The following is a 17,284-nucleotide window of genomic DNA, read 5'->3' on the forward strand; positions in this document are numbered from 1 at the left end:
CAACTCACATGTGGTGCCTTGATCTGTGAGAGGAATACTGAGTCCAGAGTCATACTGAGCATAAACACTGACATCATAGGTAGTGCTGGGATTGAGATTGTGTAATGTGTATGATGTCACTTCTCCAACAAAGGCTTCCATGGGCTCATTGGAACCTTTAATAACAACAAAAGGACACAGAATTACATAATCCCTAGTCAGTTTTTGCTCAAAATTAAAGATATTAACTTGAAAAATCAAATGGTAGGATTTTAACACATGAATTCCAATAGTCCTTTGGGCACTTTTTACTGTAGAGGTGCCACATTGTACAGTGACTAGGAACCTGCAAGCACAGTCTGAAGTCTTATCCTCAAAGCAGCGCACAGTATAGAGAATAAGGTTGGCATGGATCGGTGTCCCTTTAGTGAACCCATTCTCTTTCTTTAAGCCTTGCTTTTCCAGCCAGAATAGTGTTTTCCACAGACTACAGACTCAGCTAACATTTGTATTTGTTGTAGCAATGATCTAAGAACATCTGTCTTGGACCACTTCCACATTTATTATTTACTGGAGGCCCTCAATTATCAAAGCCCCTTCACACTTCAGGTTCTCTGTATGTATCTGGCACAGGTTCACATTTGCTTTCTCCTGTTTTCTCACCTTTGCATTGTTCACAGTCTCCCAGGGCACATGGAAGATGCCCGAGGAAACTGGACACAGACAGATAGAATATACAAAGACATCAAATCGTTTTTTCAAGGTGATGGTTATTTAGCTGATAATCTCACTGGGGAGTTGAAAGCAAGCCTGGACAAACCACACTGCATAAAACCTATACCTCAAATGGAATAAATTTTTAGTGCCATAGGGAAAAATACACGTTTACATGGGCTTAGTATTATTATTTCATGATCATAACAACATAGATGATGCCTGAATATAAGCATCTTCAATCTGTTCAACTTTGTGTACTAGATAAAAAAATTTTCTCTTTTATATATAATATTTGTATCAATTCTTTGAGAATTTCACCCAACGTATTTTGATCGTACTCATTTCCACTCTTCCCCCAACTCCTCCCAGATCTCCCTCTACTACCCCACTCTCTCCAAACACTGTGTATTCTTTTTGGTTTAGTAGCCTACTAAATCACATTATTTGTGTTGACTACATGCTCTAAAGTGTGGGGCCGTCCATTGGAGAATGGCCACAGATCAAGATTTTCAATTGTAGAAATTGCCTCATACACACCCGGAGTAATCATGATACTTTAGGCTGATGACTTAAAGACTGTTTCTGGAAATGGTACCTCTAGTATAAAAGGTCTTGATGTGTTTACAGGAGAATCCAATAGTTGGGAGTGAAACAGGATACCATCAAATGCAAATAACTTGCCAACATATTCCTATTATGATAAATGTGATTCCTTACCCACTGGCTTGTACACAATTTTATATCCAAGAACTGGTGAGGGTGAAGGGTCCCAGGACACTCTGAACCTTGTATACCATTCATCAGAGATGTGTATGTTCTGGGGAGGAAGCAATCCCACTGAAAACAAACATTGGCAAACATCACTGCCTTGTTAGGACATTTCTGTGAGAACAGATTAATTTCTAATAGCCTATAGTTTCTTTATCCAGAAGATAATTAAAAAACCATTGTTGAGTTCCCAAAAAAACTTAGCAGTTTTTCAAATTCAAACAGCAATTCAAATGGACTCAAAAATGGATGATGTTCAGAAGATCTCAGTAGCAAGGTCCAGGGGTGGAGTGCAATAAGGCTCAAAACTGAAGACAATTAAAGGGGTCTCAGAATCTTCTTTACAATGTATGTACCACACACAGTATTAGAACCAGAGGGTACTTTAGAGACTATCTGGTAGATACGTCCTTACATAAATAAGATATAATATTCACAAAAGACCAGCAAAAGAGTGACTAAAGTCACATTCTATCCCTACCCTCCCTGTCCTCAGTCAGCCAGAGGTTTTACCCTAAACCTATAATCTTACCCAAAATGTGTAACTTGGAAAATCAGTGCTGTTTAGGTGGCATTCTACAAGCCGTTGAGTTATTGCCCGCTGCATTAAAGAAATTACGAATGCAACATGAAAACTTTGTTTCCATGAGGGAAATTAGACATGGCTTTGGCCCTTCCTAGAGAATTCAAAGTTTATTTAACATTTTGGTAAGCCCAAAATTCTGGAGTACTCCATTTTCCCCAGAAAGTTATCAAAATATATTTTAAATATGAGAAAGTAGGAAAGTGGGTTGCTAAGCTAGAAACATCTAGTCACCAGAGCATCCGTAAATAACACAGATTTCCAGGCTGTAGACACGGATTTGAATCAACTCCAGTCAGTTTTTCTGTTAGACGTGCCCCAGTATTACTCTTTACAAGTTCTCTGATGTGGTCAAGAACATTTTAAACCCCAAAAGACTTTGAACGATGAAACTAAGTAGATTTTCTGAATGGAGTAAGAACACACAATGTCGGTATTTACAGAACTGGAGCCCAGCCTGCCTTGTGGGAACCTATGGCTTCTCAACCTTAGCTGTTGCACATCAGAAGAGCCACAGACCACACCTCGGGGCAAGTGCATTGGCTCCTCTGGAAGAGGCTCCCAAATAAGCACTTTTTAAAAAGATTTTCAGGTAAAAAAAAAAAATCAGAGAATCTTTAAGCCACATGAAATTGCCACCAATACAGAGTGGGCCAGAACACTGGTTACTCTCTGTAGATTATCTGAAATGATAATTTTAAGTTACATTTTTAGGAAGATGATTCATAATCATTTTGCTTCTTTATTTGCGCATTGGGACTCAATCATAACAGAGGATGTCTATCTAGCTGGTACTCCATTAAGTTACAATGACACCATGCATCAGAGCACACTATAAAGAAAAGTAAAACGATCTCAAGCAAAGGGAAATATGCAGATCCTTGTCACCCTCTTTCTCCTCTTATTATACTTTTAAAAAGTTAAGACATAAATTATACCCTCATGTCATCATTGTAACAAAATTCAGTGTCTAACATAGACTATGACATGTGTTATTAATGTAGTAGATGAGATACGCTGGTGAAGACAAAAAATCGTAGTTTTAAATGGTATCGTGGCATTAAAGGCATGAGCACTTCAAAGAAGGAAAAATCATAAGCACACTGACCGGTCCTTCCATTTCCAGTTAGATGACCACCATCTCCATCCTCATAAATGGCAATGACAGTAATTTTATATGGAGTGTCAGGTTGCAGGGGCTGCAATATTACATTGTTTCTCCTGCCTGGGACTGTGGTCTGTAAGGAAAGTTTGATTATACATTTATTTCCAATAAGAAAACACCTAGATCAAATAGCCTATGCTGTTTTTATATAGTCCCATGAACAAAAATGGATTTTTTTATGCTTTCCTTTTCTTTCAAAATGCTCTGAGAAAGGCAAATTATCTAGCCTGCCTCTACACAGCTTGGGAGAATAGTTTAAGGCTGGACAGATCTGGGTTCAAATCCCAGATCAGCCACTAAGCAGTCATGTAACTGAACATCACTGGAGGAAAGTATAAACACTAAAGACAATAACACACATAACATACATCCCAGAGTGCATCACTGAGCCTACCACGTCTGATTTTGTCTGCCTCATCTTTCATCATAGCACATCACATTTCCAGGTAGAGGACATGCTGTGGACCAGGTACTGTCCATCAGCAAAAATGGACAGTTTTCTACCCTCAAGAATATTAGTTTAGCTGATACTAATTAAGTGTAGGTTGGAAAAAGAGGAAATGGAAAATGTATTAGACTCCCTCCTCAAAGATGAATGGACCAGTCATTTCTCAACCTTACTTCTAGTCTTGTACAAACACTGTAGCTAAGCCTCCTGGCCTGGAATCCCATAACTACAAACAGTGAAGTGCTAAAAGAAATTATATTTTCAATGTTTTCAGAAAGCATGGGAACATTTTTTCCCAGCAAGGAAGAAAAAACATTAAACATGAGTAGTAAAATCACTTATCTCATTTTGATTCTTAAAATTCTAATTGACAATTACCCATTTCTTATTAATAAAACAGGACTTCAATTAAAGATTGCTGTGTCTTAAACAAGAGATTAAATATTTCTCCATGTGAAATAAGTGTATGGAAGAAGAAAGATTCTAAGAGGATACACACCATGAAAGGGCTGCAAACCGCAAATCTAACTACTTTACAGTCACCATTTGAGGTAATCCAGGAGCTTATCACAGAAACCAATCGGTAAATGTCAGTGTGCATGGTTTTCCAGCTATAATGAAACTCCAAGAAACTTGAGGGGCTAAATATGGTGGCCCCAGGGTGGAGTGCTTGACTAATACACACAAGGCCCTGGTTGATCCCCAGGACCACACAAAGGAAGAGGGAAAAACTTGAGCCTGTGTCTAGGGAGATACAATGTGCCACTGCAAAGAGTTTGGAGAGACTAGTGATATAAGTCACTAGGAGAGAGATGGTTTCTCATGTCCAAAGTCCTGAGTTCAATTCTTAGTCAGAGAATCAAAGTAAAAAGGGATGGAAGGAGGAAGGTAGGGAGAAATGGAGAAAGTCAGCTTAGAACTAACTCACAGGAGATTGCATACATTCCAAAGCAAGAGTGTAGAAAAAAATGTGAGTTTAGAGAAAATGGAGACTGGGACTGAGATACTAAGGGGAGACCATGCAGAGGAATTAGACTTGACGGGTATGGTTGGAATAATCCCATCATCTGCACATTAATTTGGATGTTACAGGTTAATATATAGCATGTTATAGTAGACCTTTTAATGTAAGTAGGCAGTTACAAATATAAGACAGTTTTTTAATCAGTCCTTATAATAGAAATGATTCCCAAATTGTGTTGTCCCACATATCACATCAGCGGAAACTATGTAAACTCTGTCACACAAGATCCAAGGGCTCAGTAATAGCTTAATTACTTAATTAATTCTTCTTAAGAAGAAGCTTAATATCACCCTCCAATGAGGTGAAATGATTTTTTAATGACAATAAATGGGTATTATACGTACATATTCGTCAATTGGATCACCGACGGTAGGAGAGTAGATGATCCTGTATTGCTGAACTGGCCCATCAGCATGGTCCCAGGCTACAGAGAGGCTGTTGGTCGTCTCTCCAAAGACCCGTAGATTCCTTGGACCACTTCGTGGAACTAAAGAGAACACACTTGTGTTTGCTGCTTGCCTGACAGCATTTCCCAGGTCGGTTTACAGAAAGTGCTTAGAAGAGCTTCACCGTTCACGATGGTTACTCCCCTGTGATGCAGTACAGATTCTTCTGCGGTTTTAATGTTGGCATCACCACACAGCATAGCATGCTACATGTCAGAGCTATAGTTACAAGCTGAGCTTTCAACAAAATGGAGCTTGGTTTGAGCCTAAATATGCAGACTGGGAAAGAAGAGGATCCTTTTAGGCACTGTAACATCCTCCACTTAATGAAATAGAGAGACCAAGCCTTCACATTTCCAAAGTGCCTATTTGGCAAGAGAACCCACTGCATTAAAAAGGAAGAGGGACAAAAGAGGAAAGCCCTCTTTCATTTGAGCCCAGATTTTTATTTTTTTTAATGATGAAATTAAATTCATCCAGCGAAAGAGATGGCTGTGGACACATAGCCTGAGCCTGAAACGTATGTGGGAAATCCCAGGCAGAACTACATGCAGAGGCTACCCTGCCCTACACAGAGTCCTTGACATCCCTGACTCACCACCACACCAAGCACTCCTCACTCAACGACAAGAGATAAAGTGGAAAAGGGATTTTTGCCTCACGTGTTCGGCCCTGGCTGGGGCTGGGATTCCCCTCTCCATCTGAGTAGAGAGCCACAATGTTCACAGAATAGGGTGTGTCAGGAATCAGCCTCTCCAGATGCACCGTGCGGGTATTCCCTGGCACCACAATCTGAAGGAGAGAAAACACGCCAAAGTCTGTCTGAGAGCCACCCAAGTGCTTGCCAGGTCTTCAGTTAGTCAGCATAACAGTATTTATCGTGAAAGGCTGAGCCCAGGCACGTTAGAAGCCAAGTGTGCTCCTCTGCAAGATCTGCCTCTAGCACATGATTAGATGCAAGTTATTCTCAGAAATGCCCGTATTTGCTTCTTATCTCCAATTTACATTCCTCATAAAGACTTGTAAATGGAATATCTAGGATGCACATTTGCTCAGAGTAGATCCTGAATGTCATGTACATACGAGAGAAGGGATCCCATGCCAGTGCCAGAGAGATTTACTGTTAAGAAGAGAAATTTTGGATAATGGTAAAGTTGTGTGAATATGTCATATCAAATACAGGGGCATTAAAAATCAATGCTACTGCAGAATACACTCATTGCTTATCACTTTCTCATCTTTGCTCACCGTTGCTCGCTTTTACAGACTTGTCATTCCATAAATTCATTTCCCCTGCAGTGTTGTAATGCTATTATTGTTCACATAAGTCATTTCTGATTTGTATGTTATTGGCCTACTCACAAAACAAAACTGGAATTGTATCGGGAAGATGACTGCAAGTCTATAACCATATCATCCCAAATATGCCTGATTTCATCTGGTCTCCGAAGTTAAATAGTATGGCTAGCACTTGAATGAAATACTGAAGAGACACTGTAATTTGTAAGAACCAATAAAGGTTTACTTAACATATATTCATAGCAAGGACATGTGAACTTTCCTAATGCATCTATTATTGAAAATTCTAGAAATGGTATGCATCTCTTATTATTATTAACTCATAGCTAATTTGCATTTTTCCCCAAGTTCTTTTCTGAGCAAACTTATAATTAATATACCTGTCTTAACTCATCAAACACAGTAATTTAAATGTTACATACTAGCATATTTGTGGATTATATTCTTAAAGTTAATAATCCTAAATGTTACTCAGACATGCAACTATAATAATCAGGAAGTATAATTATAACAGTGACACCAATAATTGGCTTATTGTTCCTAGCCATCTGCTGTGGCAGAAGCCACAGCAGAATCTACAAGATTCTTTGCTGAGCTCTAAGATGATGAAATTACTTACAGATTCTGAGGGTCTTGTGCCAGCAACAGGAGAGTATACAATGCGGTACTGCTGTACTGGCCCTGGAGCAGGGTCCCAGCGGACATCAAGGCTGTTGGGCGTAGGGTTATACACTTGGATATTTCTTGCCAGTCCTCTCACCACTGAGGAAAGGAAAGCCAATGACTATTTCTCATGTCTGTTTATACATGTCAAGCTTTTCATCACTTTTCCACAAGTTACACTCTCTAATAGGATAAAATCCTATCCACTTTATGCTGCTATCTACACACAAAAGCACAATAAAACTCTCCCAACACAGAGTTAGTCAAAGTTAGCCTTTGCTGACATGGAGTCAATGTTGCTTTCAATAAAAATAAGTGAGTATGAGCAACAGGATTGGGCTGGCCTTAAAAGGACGTGGGACTAGGGAAAGGAAACAGAAAAGTAGCAGAGTTTCCAGTAAAGTAATGGAAAGATTTTATATAGCCAGAGGAAAGATTTTATATAGCCTGCCTTCTGACCAACAGAAAGATATGGAGCCCATCAGATTCAGTCAGCTGCTTTCAATCATTCATTCTTTCATTCATTCATTCCTGTCTTATTCAACACTAGCTATGGAATATCTTCTGTGGTTTAAAAAAAAAGACAAACGAGGAGACAAGTCAGTTCTCAATTAACTGCCACCAATAAAATTTAGAAAATTAAATCAAAATCCTAACCCCAAACTCTAGCTTAACCAACAGCATCATCTCTCTAGACCCCTGATCTTCCCCCAGAGGAAGCTACCCATGCTTGTTCCCCTTTGACCAGCTGCAAGTATGTTCTAAAAGTCAGGAAGATATTTATAAGTGTGCACAAAAGACTAAGCAATATCCAGAGAGAACAACAAGAGCATTTAAACTAGTTTATCTACATTAATGGTGAATGAAAGCACACAGATTCTTAGTACCAAAAGCACTTTAGCAGCAAACCAGAAAAATCCACAACCAGGTAATAAACAGTTTTCAACAACCTACACTATAAAACCCAATGACAAAATCAAGCTTCATTCAAACTTACAAGATGCAAAGCACAGCCCCATATGTTTTTGTCAGTGAAAGAGAATAACCGAGATCACACAAGGATTAATATGATATACGTTGATAGATTCTGAAACTATAATTTCAAAGTAATGCCATTTAAAGGTTACTTTATCCAACAGGTTAATAGTTGGTGTTGGAAATGTGAACTGTAGGTCATTTTGATATTTTTAATCTTCTCATTCTGGCCTTTTTTCTAATTTTCTTCCATGATCAATGAGACCTTTACAAGGTAGAGCAATGTCTATAATGAAAATTTAATTCTCCTGCTTTTGACTTACATGTCCTTCCAGTGTCTGATGTGCGTCCACCATCACCTTCTGTATAGACAGGAACCACTGTGACAGTGTATGGAGTATCTGGCTGCAGGTTCCTAAGAATGGCATAGTTGGTATTTCCAGGGATTGGTACCTAAAGATTTTAGTAAAACACAGAGCATTGAATTTGAAAATGATAAAGGAGCTAATCCTATAAATAATATAATGCCAACTGAAAATAACACCTCAAGACGATTGCTAGAAGTCATGAAGATTTCTCTTTATATAGTGTCTCCCTATATCTTCTACTTCAACCAGCACCCAAACCATGGTCTTCCTATTCCCTATGCTCCAAAGCACCAAGTATGGGTCCTCTATCAATTCCTTTACATTAATATAAATTCTTCCCTGTGAAACAACTTAACTCTTTCCATTTCCTTTTAAAAACCAATCACCTAAAGTTTAAACAGACTAGCATTTTCCACTTAGGAGTGAATTCGAGGCCAGCCTGGTCCACATAGCAAGTTCCAGGACAGCCAGGGATACATAGAGAAACCCTGTCTCAAAAAAATAATAATTACCAGTTCTTCTGGACCACCTGCTGTTGGGGCATAGAAGAGTTTGTACTGGCGAGGATTGCCCTCTGCATGGTCCCAGCGAACACTCAAGGTGCTGGTAGAAGGGTCATACACTCTCAAGTTCCTCACAGTATTCAGAGGTTCTGAAATACACAGGAAGTACACTGTAGTGGTGCTCTAACTAGCAAATATATCTGAAACACGGGTTAAACAGTATCTTCAGCCCACCTAGAACATAGTATACACCCTATAGATATTTATTAAAATAATAATTAAATAAAAGACGAGCACATCTGTGTTATGTGTGTCTCATCTCTCTGCCAGACATTTTGGTTCCCTGAACTTTTCTTTTAATCCTGGTAGAAAATAGCATTTTTGTTTACACAAATAAAGATATAATTAAAAGCAAGGACATTAAAAACAACAACTACCATCTTAAAAGATTCATCTATGGCTCAGAGAACATCGTGGACGAGAGGGCAGAGAGACTGCAAGAGCCAGAATATCAGGAAGTCTGCAGTGAAACATTTTCTCCTAAAAATGGTTGCAGAAACAGATCAGAACAGTAGCGATATCAATGAGCATTTAGACATGGGATGAGAACGTTCTCATGGGGTCCTACCCCTAGACAAAGAACTATAGACAACGATTGACTTCTGGGAGGAGAATTAGCCTCTCCCAGGGATGAGCCCTTTTACTGGTTGTTCAATGCAAGGTGGCCAGCCTTGAAACTATATACACACAAACAGCAAAAATGGACTGAGCTGGATGTATTTGCATATACTTGTGTACACACACACATACACACACACACACACACACACACACACATAACAAACACAATCAAAGAAAAAGAGGCTATTGCCAGGCATGGTGGTGCATGCCTTTAATCCCAGCACTTACAAGGCAGAGGTAGTTGGATCTCTGTGAGTTGAAAGCTAGCCTGGACTACATGGTGAGTTCCAGGACAGCCAAAGTTATGTAGACAGAATCTGTCTCAAATGGGGGAGGGGGGCTAGGGAGGAAAGGAGGGAGGGTAAACAGGCTTGACAGTAGTGAGGGGTCATGGGCAGGGTTTGAGGTAAGGGAGCTGGGAGGGGCTAGAAGGAAGAAAGGGAGCAAGAGGGGATGTAATTCTATTTCAATGAAAAATGTTCCTAAAATTTCTTAAACTTTTGAAAAATCAGTAAGATGTTCTGTTTTCTGTGTTTCTAGAAGATGTGATTTCATTCACGGTGATTATTAAGAAGCTGCACTTACTGGTCTTGCCCCTCCCGGTCATCCGGCCGCCTTCACCATCAGGATACTGGGAGGACACGGTGATAGTGTACGGAGTGTCAGGCTTCAGTTTCTGCAGGACCACGCTGTTCTGCCGCCCTCCGACCGTGGTCTTCAGGAAAACACTTCTTGGTAAGCATCAGCCTTACACTTCCCAACTCACCAGTTTATTAAACACAGCTCTTTCTCTGGGGGAACTATTTGAGACCCTTGCCAAGTTCTGAAACCATGTCCCACAATGAAGGCTTAAAATATATATCATGGCATAATTTTAAATGTAGAATATGTGTCTTGAGTCATGAAAAGAATTCCAAGCTTTAAACTGGAGACCTCAAAAAGATATTTCAACTTGCTAGCAGCCAGCATGGCAAACTTTCATCCAAAATACATTTCACAGAACTCTTCCCAAAAACACAGCATTAATCATAAATGAGTTTACAGAGTGTCTTTAAGATACCAAAGAACTGCATAATTTTAGAGGCTCCTCACCATTCAGTATTATTCTTGCTATTTTACAGATGTTTTTTATTTGCTCTAGAAACACATTAAAATGATTCGGCAAAGGATCTAAAGCTCTTGGTGTTTCCCCCAAACACTGCCATTCTAACAGCATTAGCTGTGTGAACGACGTGACCGGATCCTTCGCCAAGCCACACTCAGGCAGGGGTTCCCAGTGATCTCCGTGATACAAGCCATGAGGTATGAAGTGTCTCAATTTCCTCCAATTATGGAGTCTGAAGTTTTTTTATTCATTGCTCAAGGCCGTCTTGCTATCTTGTTGAAAGAAAATTTGTACGATTTGTTAACAGTCTACTGAATTCAGATGTTTATGCCATAGTAATTAAAATCACATGAAAATGGCACGAAAATGGCATGCTGCCCACAGTGAGTGCTCATGAAAATGGCTGGATGTATTAGCACTAACAGATGTTTCCAACTTAGCACCCATTCACTCAAACAGTCTGAGTTCTAGGCAGAGGGGGTGGGGGTGAGGGGACTCTGTGGATCGCTGTAGTTGTCTTCAATATGAAAAAACTGAGTTACAGTGGCTCATTTCAAACCATCTACTATCAGAGGCTGTGGGAGAAAGAGATGAGGACAGGTAGAAGCCATGTTTATAAAACTTTGATATGTAGCAGGTTGGAAGGACTTCTTTAGGAGAACTAATCTTATAAGGAAGGAAATGGGTGTCTACTTATATCGCCCATCCAACTTTCCAATAAGCCCAGAATTAGTGATTTGTTGCTTTGATTATTTCAAAGACTGGTATTCAAATGGGACTGGCACATAGGTGGTCTAGCTAAGTTCATTGGCCAGCGCCCCTTACTACATACATTTATCCACTGCCAACCTCACTCAGCTTTACTAAGTTTCTAAACTGGTGAAAGATATGATCTATTTGCTTGAGCTTAACACAATTAGTGATTAAAAATTCAAAAATTGTCTCTCTATGAGTTTATATGAGGAAATAATATAGCCCATGCCCCTGCCAAAAGCTGGCAAAGTTCTAGAGCTCACCAAAAAAAGACATTTGAAAATAAATCAGAAAATATAACCATATCTGTATAAAATTATGATGCTTCTTGATTTAGGATAAAGTGCACTTCATGAAAGGCAAAGCTGCAGGAATCCCAGACAAGCAGCTAAATTAAATAAGAGTAACAGACAAAGGTTCTATTAAATAAGGGAGGTCTGGGATATTAAAGATGACAGCTGAGCTCCCAGTGTTATCTTTTGCAAGGACCTTTGTTGTGGAATATTAGTTGAAAATGTGTTACATTCCTTCATGCTGTGGAATATTTGTGTAGTGATGCAAAGATGTGTTGCATTCTTTTATGTTGCATTTGTTTAACTCTGTGAAGCTGAGTTACTTTGCCTGCCTAAAACACCTGATTGGTCTAATAAAGATCTGAATGGCCAATAGCTATGTAGGAGAGAGAAATAGGCAGGGCTGGCAGGCAGGCAGAGAGAATAAATATGAGAAGAGGAGAAAGAAGAGGAGAAAAGGGGAAGGAAAGAAGATACCAGGGGTCAGCCACACAGCCAGACATGGAATAAGAAAGAAAGAAAAGATATACAGAAATAGAAAAAGGTAAAAACCCAGAGGCATAAGGTATACAGGATAATTTAAGTTGAGAAAAGCTAGCTATAAATAAGCCAGGATAAGACCAAGCATTTATAAGTAATAATAAATCTCTGTGTATTTATTTGGGAGCTGAATGGTAGGCCCCCAAAGAGTAAAGAGCAAAGAGTAAAAATAACCAACTGCAGACCTCCATTTTGTAAATATTTTTAATTAGGTCAGTGGGCTTCTAGATAGGGAAAAAATAGATCTGATATAATCAGAAATATTGAATATCTACATAGACTCAAAAACTTTCTAGATACCATTATGCTACTTGGGCACATGACTAATGTGTACTTACTATGAAGAGCAACTATCAGGTCTCACCAGAGCATTCTGCATGTCTCCATCATGCACTCCAGAGGGAGGGCCAGCTAGGCTCAAATGATTCTATACAAAACAGGAAATCCTACATTCCCTAACAAGGTTAATACTGCAAACACTCAGGGGAAATAGCTGAAGAGCAGCAGGCAGAATAGTTCCAACTTAAATATTCACAAAATGAATTACCGTTTGTTCATTGCCTTCTCCTGTGGAAGGTTGATGTGTGATTCTGTATTTCTGCACACGACCACTAGCAGGATCCCACTTAACAGTCAAGCTGTTAGATGTGGCATTGTACACCTGAAGGTTCCGTGGACCACTTTTTGGAGCTGAAAGATTGTTGAGAACATATTAAACACATAGAACAAGCCCTCCTTTTGCCAAAAACCAAAACCAACCAAACAAAAAACCTGTATAGTTTCCAAGGAAATCAAGAGGGTTACGTACCATTGAGTTTAGAATTAACTTTAAGCCAATAATATGGTCACTGAATATTAAATGGCTATTTGGTATGGACTGAATGTGTCAGTTGCTCCCAAACTTTGTCCTCTTGTATAGTGAAGCCCTAACACTCAATATGGCAGAATTTGCAATTGGCGCTTTTGAAGATGATGTCATGAAGGGGGGTCACTCAAATGAAATTAGCCTTTACAAAAGGAGGCATGAGAAAGAGAACTCATTTTCTCTCTGCCATGTAACAACACAATGAGAAGATGAGTACAAACCCTTCCCCAAGGATTGGCTGCCATCTTGTCTTGCTCTTGAACTTCCTATTCTCCAGACTATTTTGAGTGGTGCTAGAGATTAAAGGTAGGATCATGCAGATACTAGGCAAGTGCTGATATTTTGTTATGTTATTTGTTTTTATTTGTTTAGGGCACAGCACACACCTGCCACATCTTATATGTGGAGATCAGAGGACAATCTGGAGAAGTCAATTTTCTCCTTCCATTCAGTCAATACTGGAGCTTGATCTAAGGCTGTCGTCAGGCTTGATGGCAAGCACCTTAACCTACGGAGTCATCCTGCCTAACCTTTATACTTTTTTTTATTATGATTCAGGGTCTCACTAAATTGACCAGATTGGCATTGGACTCATGTTCCTCCTCCTCAGTCTCCCAAGCAACTGGGATTACAGGCCTGCAACACAAAATCTGGCTTCTGTTCTCTAGAGTTATAGGTATGTGAATGTTTGCTGCTTATACCATGCCATCTAGAATTTTGTTATGGAAGCCCAAGCTGACTCATACACTCTTCAACAAGTAACAAAAAAAGTAAGTATCTCAAGAAAGGTTGGTTTCGGGGAAAAAAAAAACAACACCTTACAATTAAAATGCAGAAGGTATGTTCACAATGCACTTTATGGCCCTATTTGATAATTTATGCCTTTTTTATTCAGTCTGGTAGGTTAATGTCTTACCTTGTGTTGTTAAGGGTATCAAACGCACTAAAAGAGAACAGAATTTGTAGAAACATTAGTGATGTAGCTAATGTAGCTTTGTTTCTTAACATTTAGCTTCAAACTATCAAGATCCTATTTGAAAGTTGAACACCTACGTGTGCGCTCACTGCCCCTCAGGTCATCACTTTCAGATTCATCAGGATAGATGGCAGTAATGGAAACTTCATACAGAGTGTTGGGGTTCAGATTTTCAAACACCAAGGTATTTTCATCTCCATTTACGATGGTCTTAGGCAAAGAGGAAAAAACATATGCACACTAAATTAATAATCTATTTATATTATGCATACCCAATGATATTGTGCTGACATCTTTAAGTAAATATTCCTTTCTGCTGTTCTAGGACATGAGCCCAAAGCCACTAGTCAAAAATGATATTTGTCTGTAGAGGAAACCTACAGAGACAACCAAACTAAACTAGTGGGAATTCACGAAATTCAGATCAACAGCTGTGGAGCCCACATGGGACTGGACTAGGCATTGTGCATAGCGAGACAGTTGTGTAGCTTGATCTGCTTAAGGGGCCCCATGGCAGTAGGATCAGAATCCATCCCTGTTGCAGGAGCAGGCTTTTTGGAACCCACTACCTATGATAGGACACTTCTCATAGCCTTGAGGCAGGGGAAGGGGCTTGAACCTGCCTCTACTAGATGTACCTCCCCATGGGAGGCCTTACCTTCTTGTAGGAGGAAATGGGGGATGGGTTGGGAGGGGGAAGGCTGGAGGGACAGGAGGAGGGAAGAGGGGGATCTTTGATTGGTATGTAAAATGAATAAAAAAATTCTTAATAAAAAATCAGAACTTAAAAAAATGTTTATCTGTAACAGAATGTAGTGCTTTGGATGAGAAATGTCCCCCATATGCTCAGGTATTTGAATACTTGATTGTCAGCAATCCTTCAGCTTCCTATTTGGCTGCATGCCTGCTTGCTGCCATGCTTCCTCACCACAAAGGATTCTTATCCTCTGGAATGTTAAGCCCAAATCAACTCTTCCTTCCATAAGTTACATTGGTCATGGTATTTTATCACAACAACAAAAGTAACTGATGCACAGAAGTAATATATATCTTAGCCATGCTTCCCTAGAAGCAAATGGAGACAGAATGAGACAGAAGAGAGAGACAGAGAGCTAACATTACCTCCATCTTATCTGGGTTTTCAACAGGTGCCCAGGTTATTCTATAGAGAGACACATCTGAAGCTCCATGGTCCCAAGTTCCCCTGAAACTCTCTGGTGTTACTTCAGTAAACTGTAGGTTTGTTGGTGCTGGAACAGGCCCTATCATAGAAAAGGCAAGAATCCATGTTTCAATGGAAACTATAAAATCAACTTAATATGATTAAAATGTTTTATTTTAAAGGATATGGTAAAACCTGACAAAATATGAAGCATTAGAATGAAATATTTTACCAGCTTAGCCCATTTGAAAAATAACATAAGATGAGCAGTGTATGGTTAAAATGCATAGGTTACTAAAATATGTAAAATGCATATTACTAAAACATAGGTCCACTAAAATGATGACCTTTTAAATTATTGTTTATTAATACTCTTCTATTTCAATGGTTCCCAAAGTTTTTGTATCTCCAGTACTTTGAGGATCTATTATAGCAACAATATACAGAGATCAAACTGTGTCATGCAATTAGACAGCTCATGGACCTCGATCGGTCCATCAGTAACCCCAGAGATCCAAGGGCTGAGATTAAGAGATATTTCATCTTAGAAGCAGTACAACAGATACCACTGAAATTCAGCAAATCATTGAGACATATATTAAAAACCAATATTCCAGTAGATTGGAAGAGCTAGAAGACATGATGGATTTTTAGATGGATATGACCTACCAAAAATAAACCACAGCTTAAACAGATCCACAAGCAACAGTATTGAAACCACAATTTAAAAAATAGTAAAAAGTTGGGAGATGTATTTATGTATGGCAGAGCAGGTCCTGTAGGAGTTGGAGGGAAGAGGTGGAGAATGTATATAATCAAAATAAATTGCATCCATCTATGAAATTCTCAAAGAATAAAGAAAATATTTATAGAAAAAATTCAGGTTGGGCACAGAGGCACATGTCTTTAATTCTAACACTAGAGAAAGAGACAAGCAGATATCTCTGAGTTCCAGGACAGCCTGGTCTACATCAAAAGTTCCAGACAAGCCAGTGCTATATAGGGAAACCCTGTCTCAAAATCAAATTCCAGACCCAGATATATATTCACTGCTGAATTTTATCAGACCAAATAACAAATAAACAGAACAAAACAAAACAAAAAACCTAACATCAATGATTCTCAAAATATTCCATTAAAAAAATAATAAAAGGGAATATATGCTACCAAACTCTTGTAACAAAGCCAGTATTACCCTGATCCCAAAACTGAATAAATACATAAAAAAACTATAGTCCGAAATTCCTGGTGAACATAGATGTAAAACTTATTTTTTTTTTTTTTTTTTTTTGGTTTTTCGAGACAGGGTTTCTCTGTGTAGCTTTGCGCCTTTCCTGGAACTCTCTTTGGAGACCAGGCTGGCCTCGAACTCACAAAGATCCGCCTGCCTCTGCCTCCCGAGTGCTGGGATTAAAGGCGTGCGCCACCACCGCCCAGCTGATGTAAAACTTATTAATAAAACACTTCCAAAACAAATTCAAGGACACATCAAAAAGATCATTGACCATGATTAAATTGGCTACATTCCAGCTAGCCAAGGATATAAAAGACCTCAATAATGAAAATATTGAAAGGCTGAAGAAAGAAATTAAAGAAGACACTAGAATGTGGAAAGACCTATCATATTTATGCATTTAAAGAATTTACATTGAGAAAATGCTATCTTACCAAAAGTTATCTACAAATCAAATAAAATCTCAGTCAAACTTCCAGTGCCATTCTTCACAGAAATAGAAAAAAAAATTAAATACCCAGATAGCAAAAGCAATCCTGAGCAAAAAAGAACACTGGAGATACCCGAATACAGGATTTCAAGTTATACTACAGAGCCATAGTATCAAGGACAGCATGGCACTGGTAAAAGAAAAAAAAGATACATACAGTTTAATGGAATAGAGAACCCAGATATAAACATATGCAGCTACACTCGTTTGATTTCAAAAATATACACTCAAGCAAAGACAATGTACT

At 38.9% G+C, this 17,284-nt stretch overlaps 1 protein-coding gene across 2 annotated transcripts in view; it reads right to left on the reverse strand.

Moving 5' to 3' along the window:
• The window catches only part of Col12a1 (collagen type XII alpha 1 chain), a 118,309-nt gene that overhangs the window by 41,765 nt on the left and 59,260 nt on the right, over positions 1 to 17,284 (reverse strand). For both annotated transcript variants that reach the window (XM_052715123.1, XM_052715131.1), the window contains 13 exons: positions 15,274 to 15,413; positions 14,229 to 14,361; positions 14,092 to 14,118; positions 12,858 to 13,000; positions 10,205 to 10,334; positions 8,948 to 9,087; positions 8,391 to 8,520; positions 7,049 to 7,191; positions 5,793 to 5,922; positions 5,029 to 5,171; positions 3,156 to 3,285; positions 1,414 to 1,533; positions 9 to 155 (listed from right to left, as the gene is read on the reverse strand). In XM_052715123.1, coding sequence (XP_052571083.1) covers positions 9 to 155; positions 1,414 to 1,533; positions 3,156 to 3,285; positions 5,029 to 5,171; positions 5,793 to 5,922; positions 7,049 to 7,191; positions 8,391 to 8,520; positions 8,948 to 9,087; positions 10,205 to 10,334; positions 12,858 to 13,000; positions 14,092 to 14,118; positions 14,229 to 14,361; positions 15,274 to 15,413 — 1,656 coding nt within the window. The remainder of the gene's footprint in view (positions 1 to 8; positions 156 to 1,413; positions 1,534 to 3,155; positions 3,286 to 5,028; positions 5,172 to 5,792; positions 5,923 to 7,048; positions 7,192 to 8,390; positions 8,521 to 8,947; positions 9,088 to 10,204; positions 10,335 to 12,857; positions 13,001 to 14,091; positions 14,119 to 14,228; positions 14,362 to 15,273; positions 15,414 to 17,284) is intronic.

This window comes from Peromyscus californicus, unplaced genomic scaffold, assembly GCF_007827085.1.
Source record: "Peromyscus californicus insignis strain IS unplaced genomic scaffold, ASM782708v3 Scaffold_11__1_contigs__length_118956290, whole genome shotgun sequence".
In the NCBI taxonomy this organism is placed as follows: domain Eukaryota; kingdom Metazoa; phylum Chordata; class Mammalia; order Rodentia; family Cricetidae; genus Peromyscus; species Peromyscus californicus.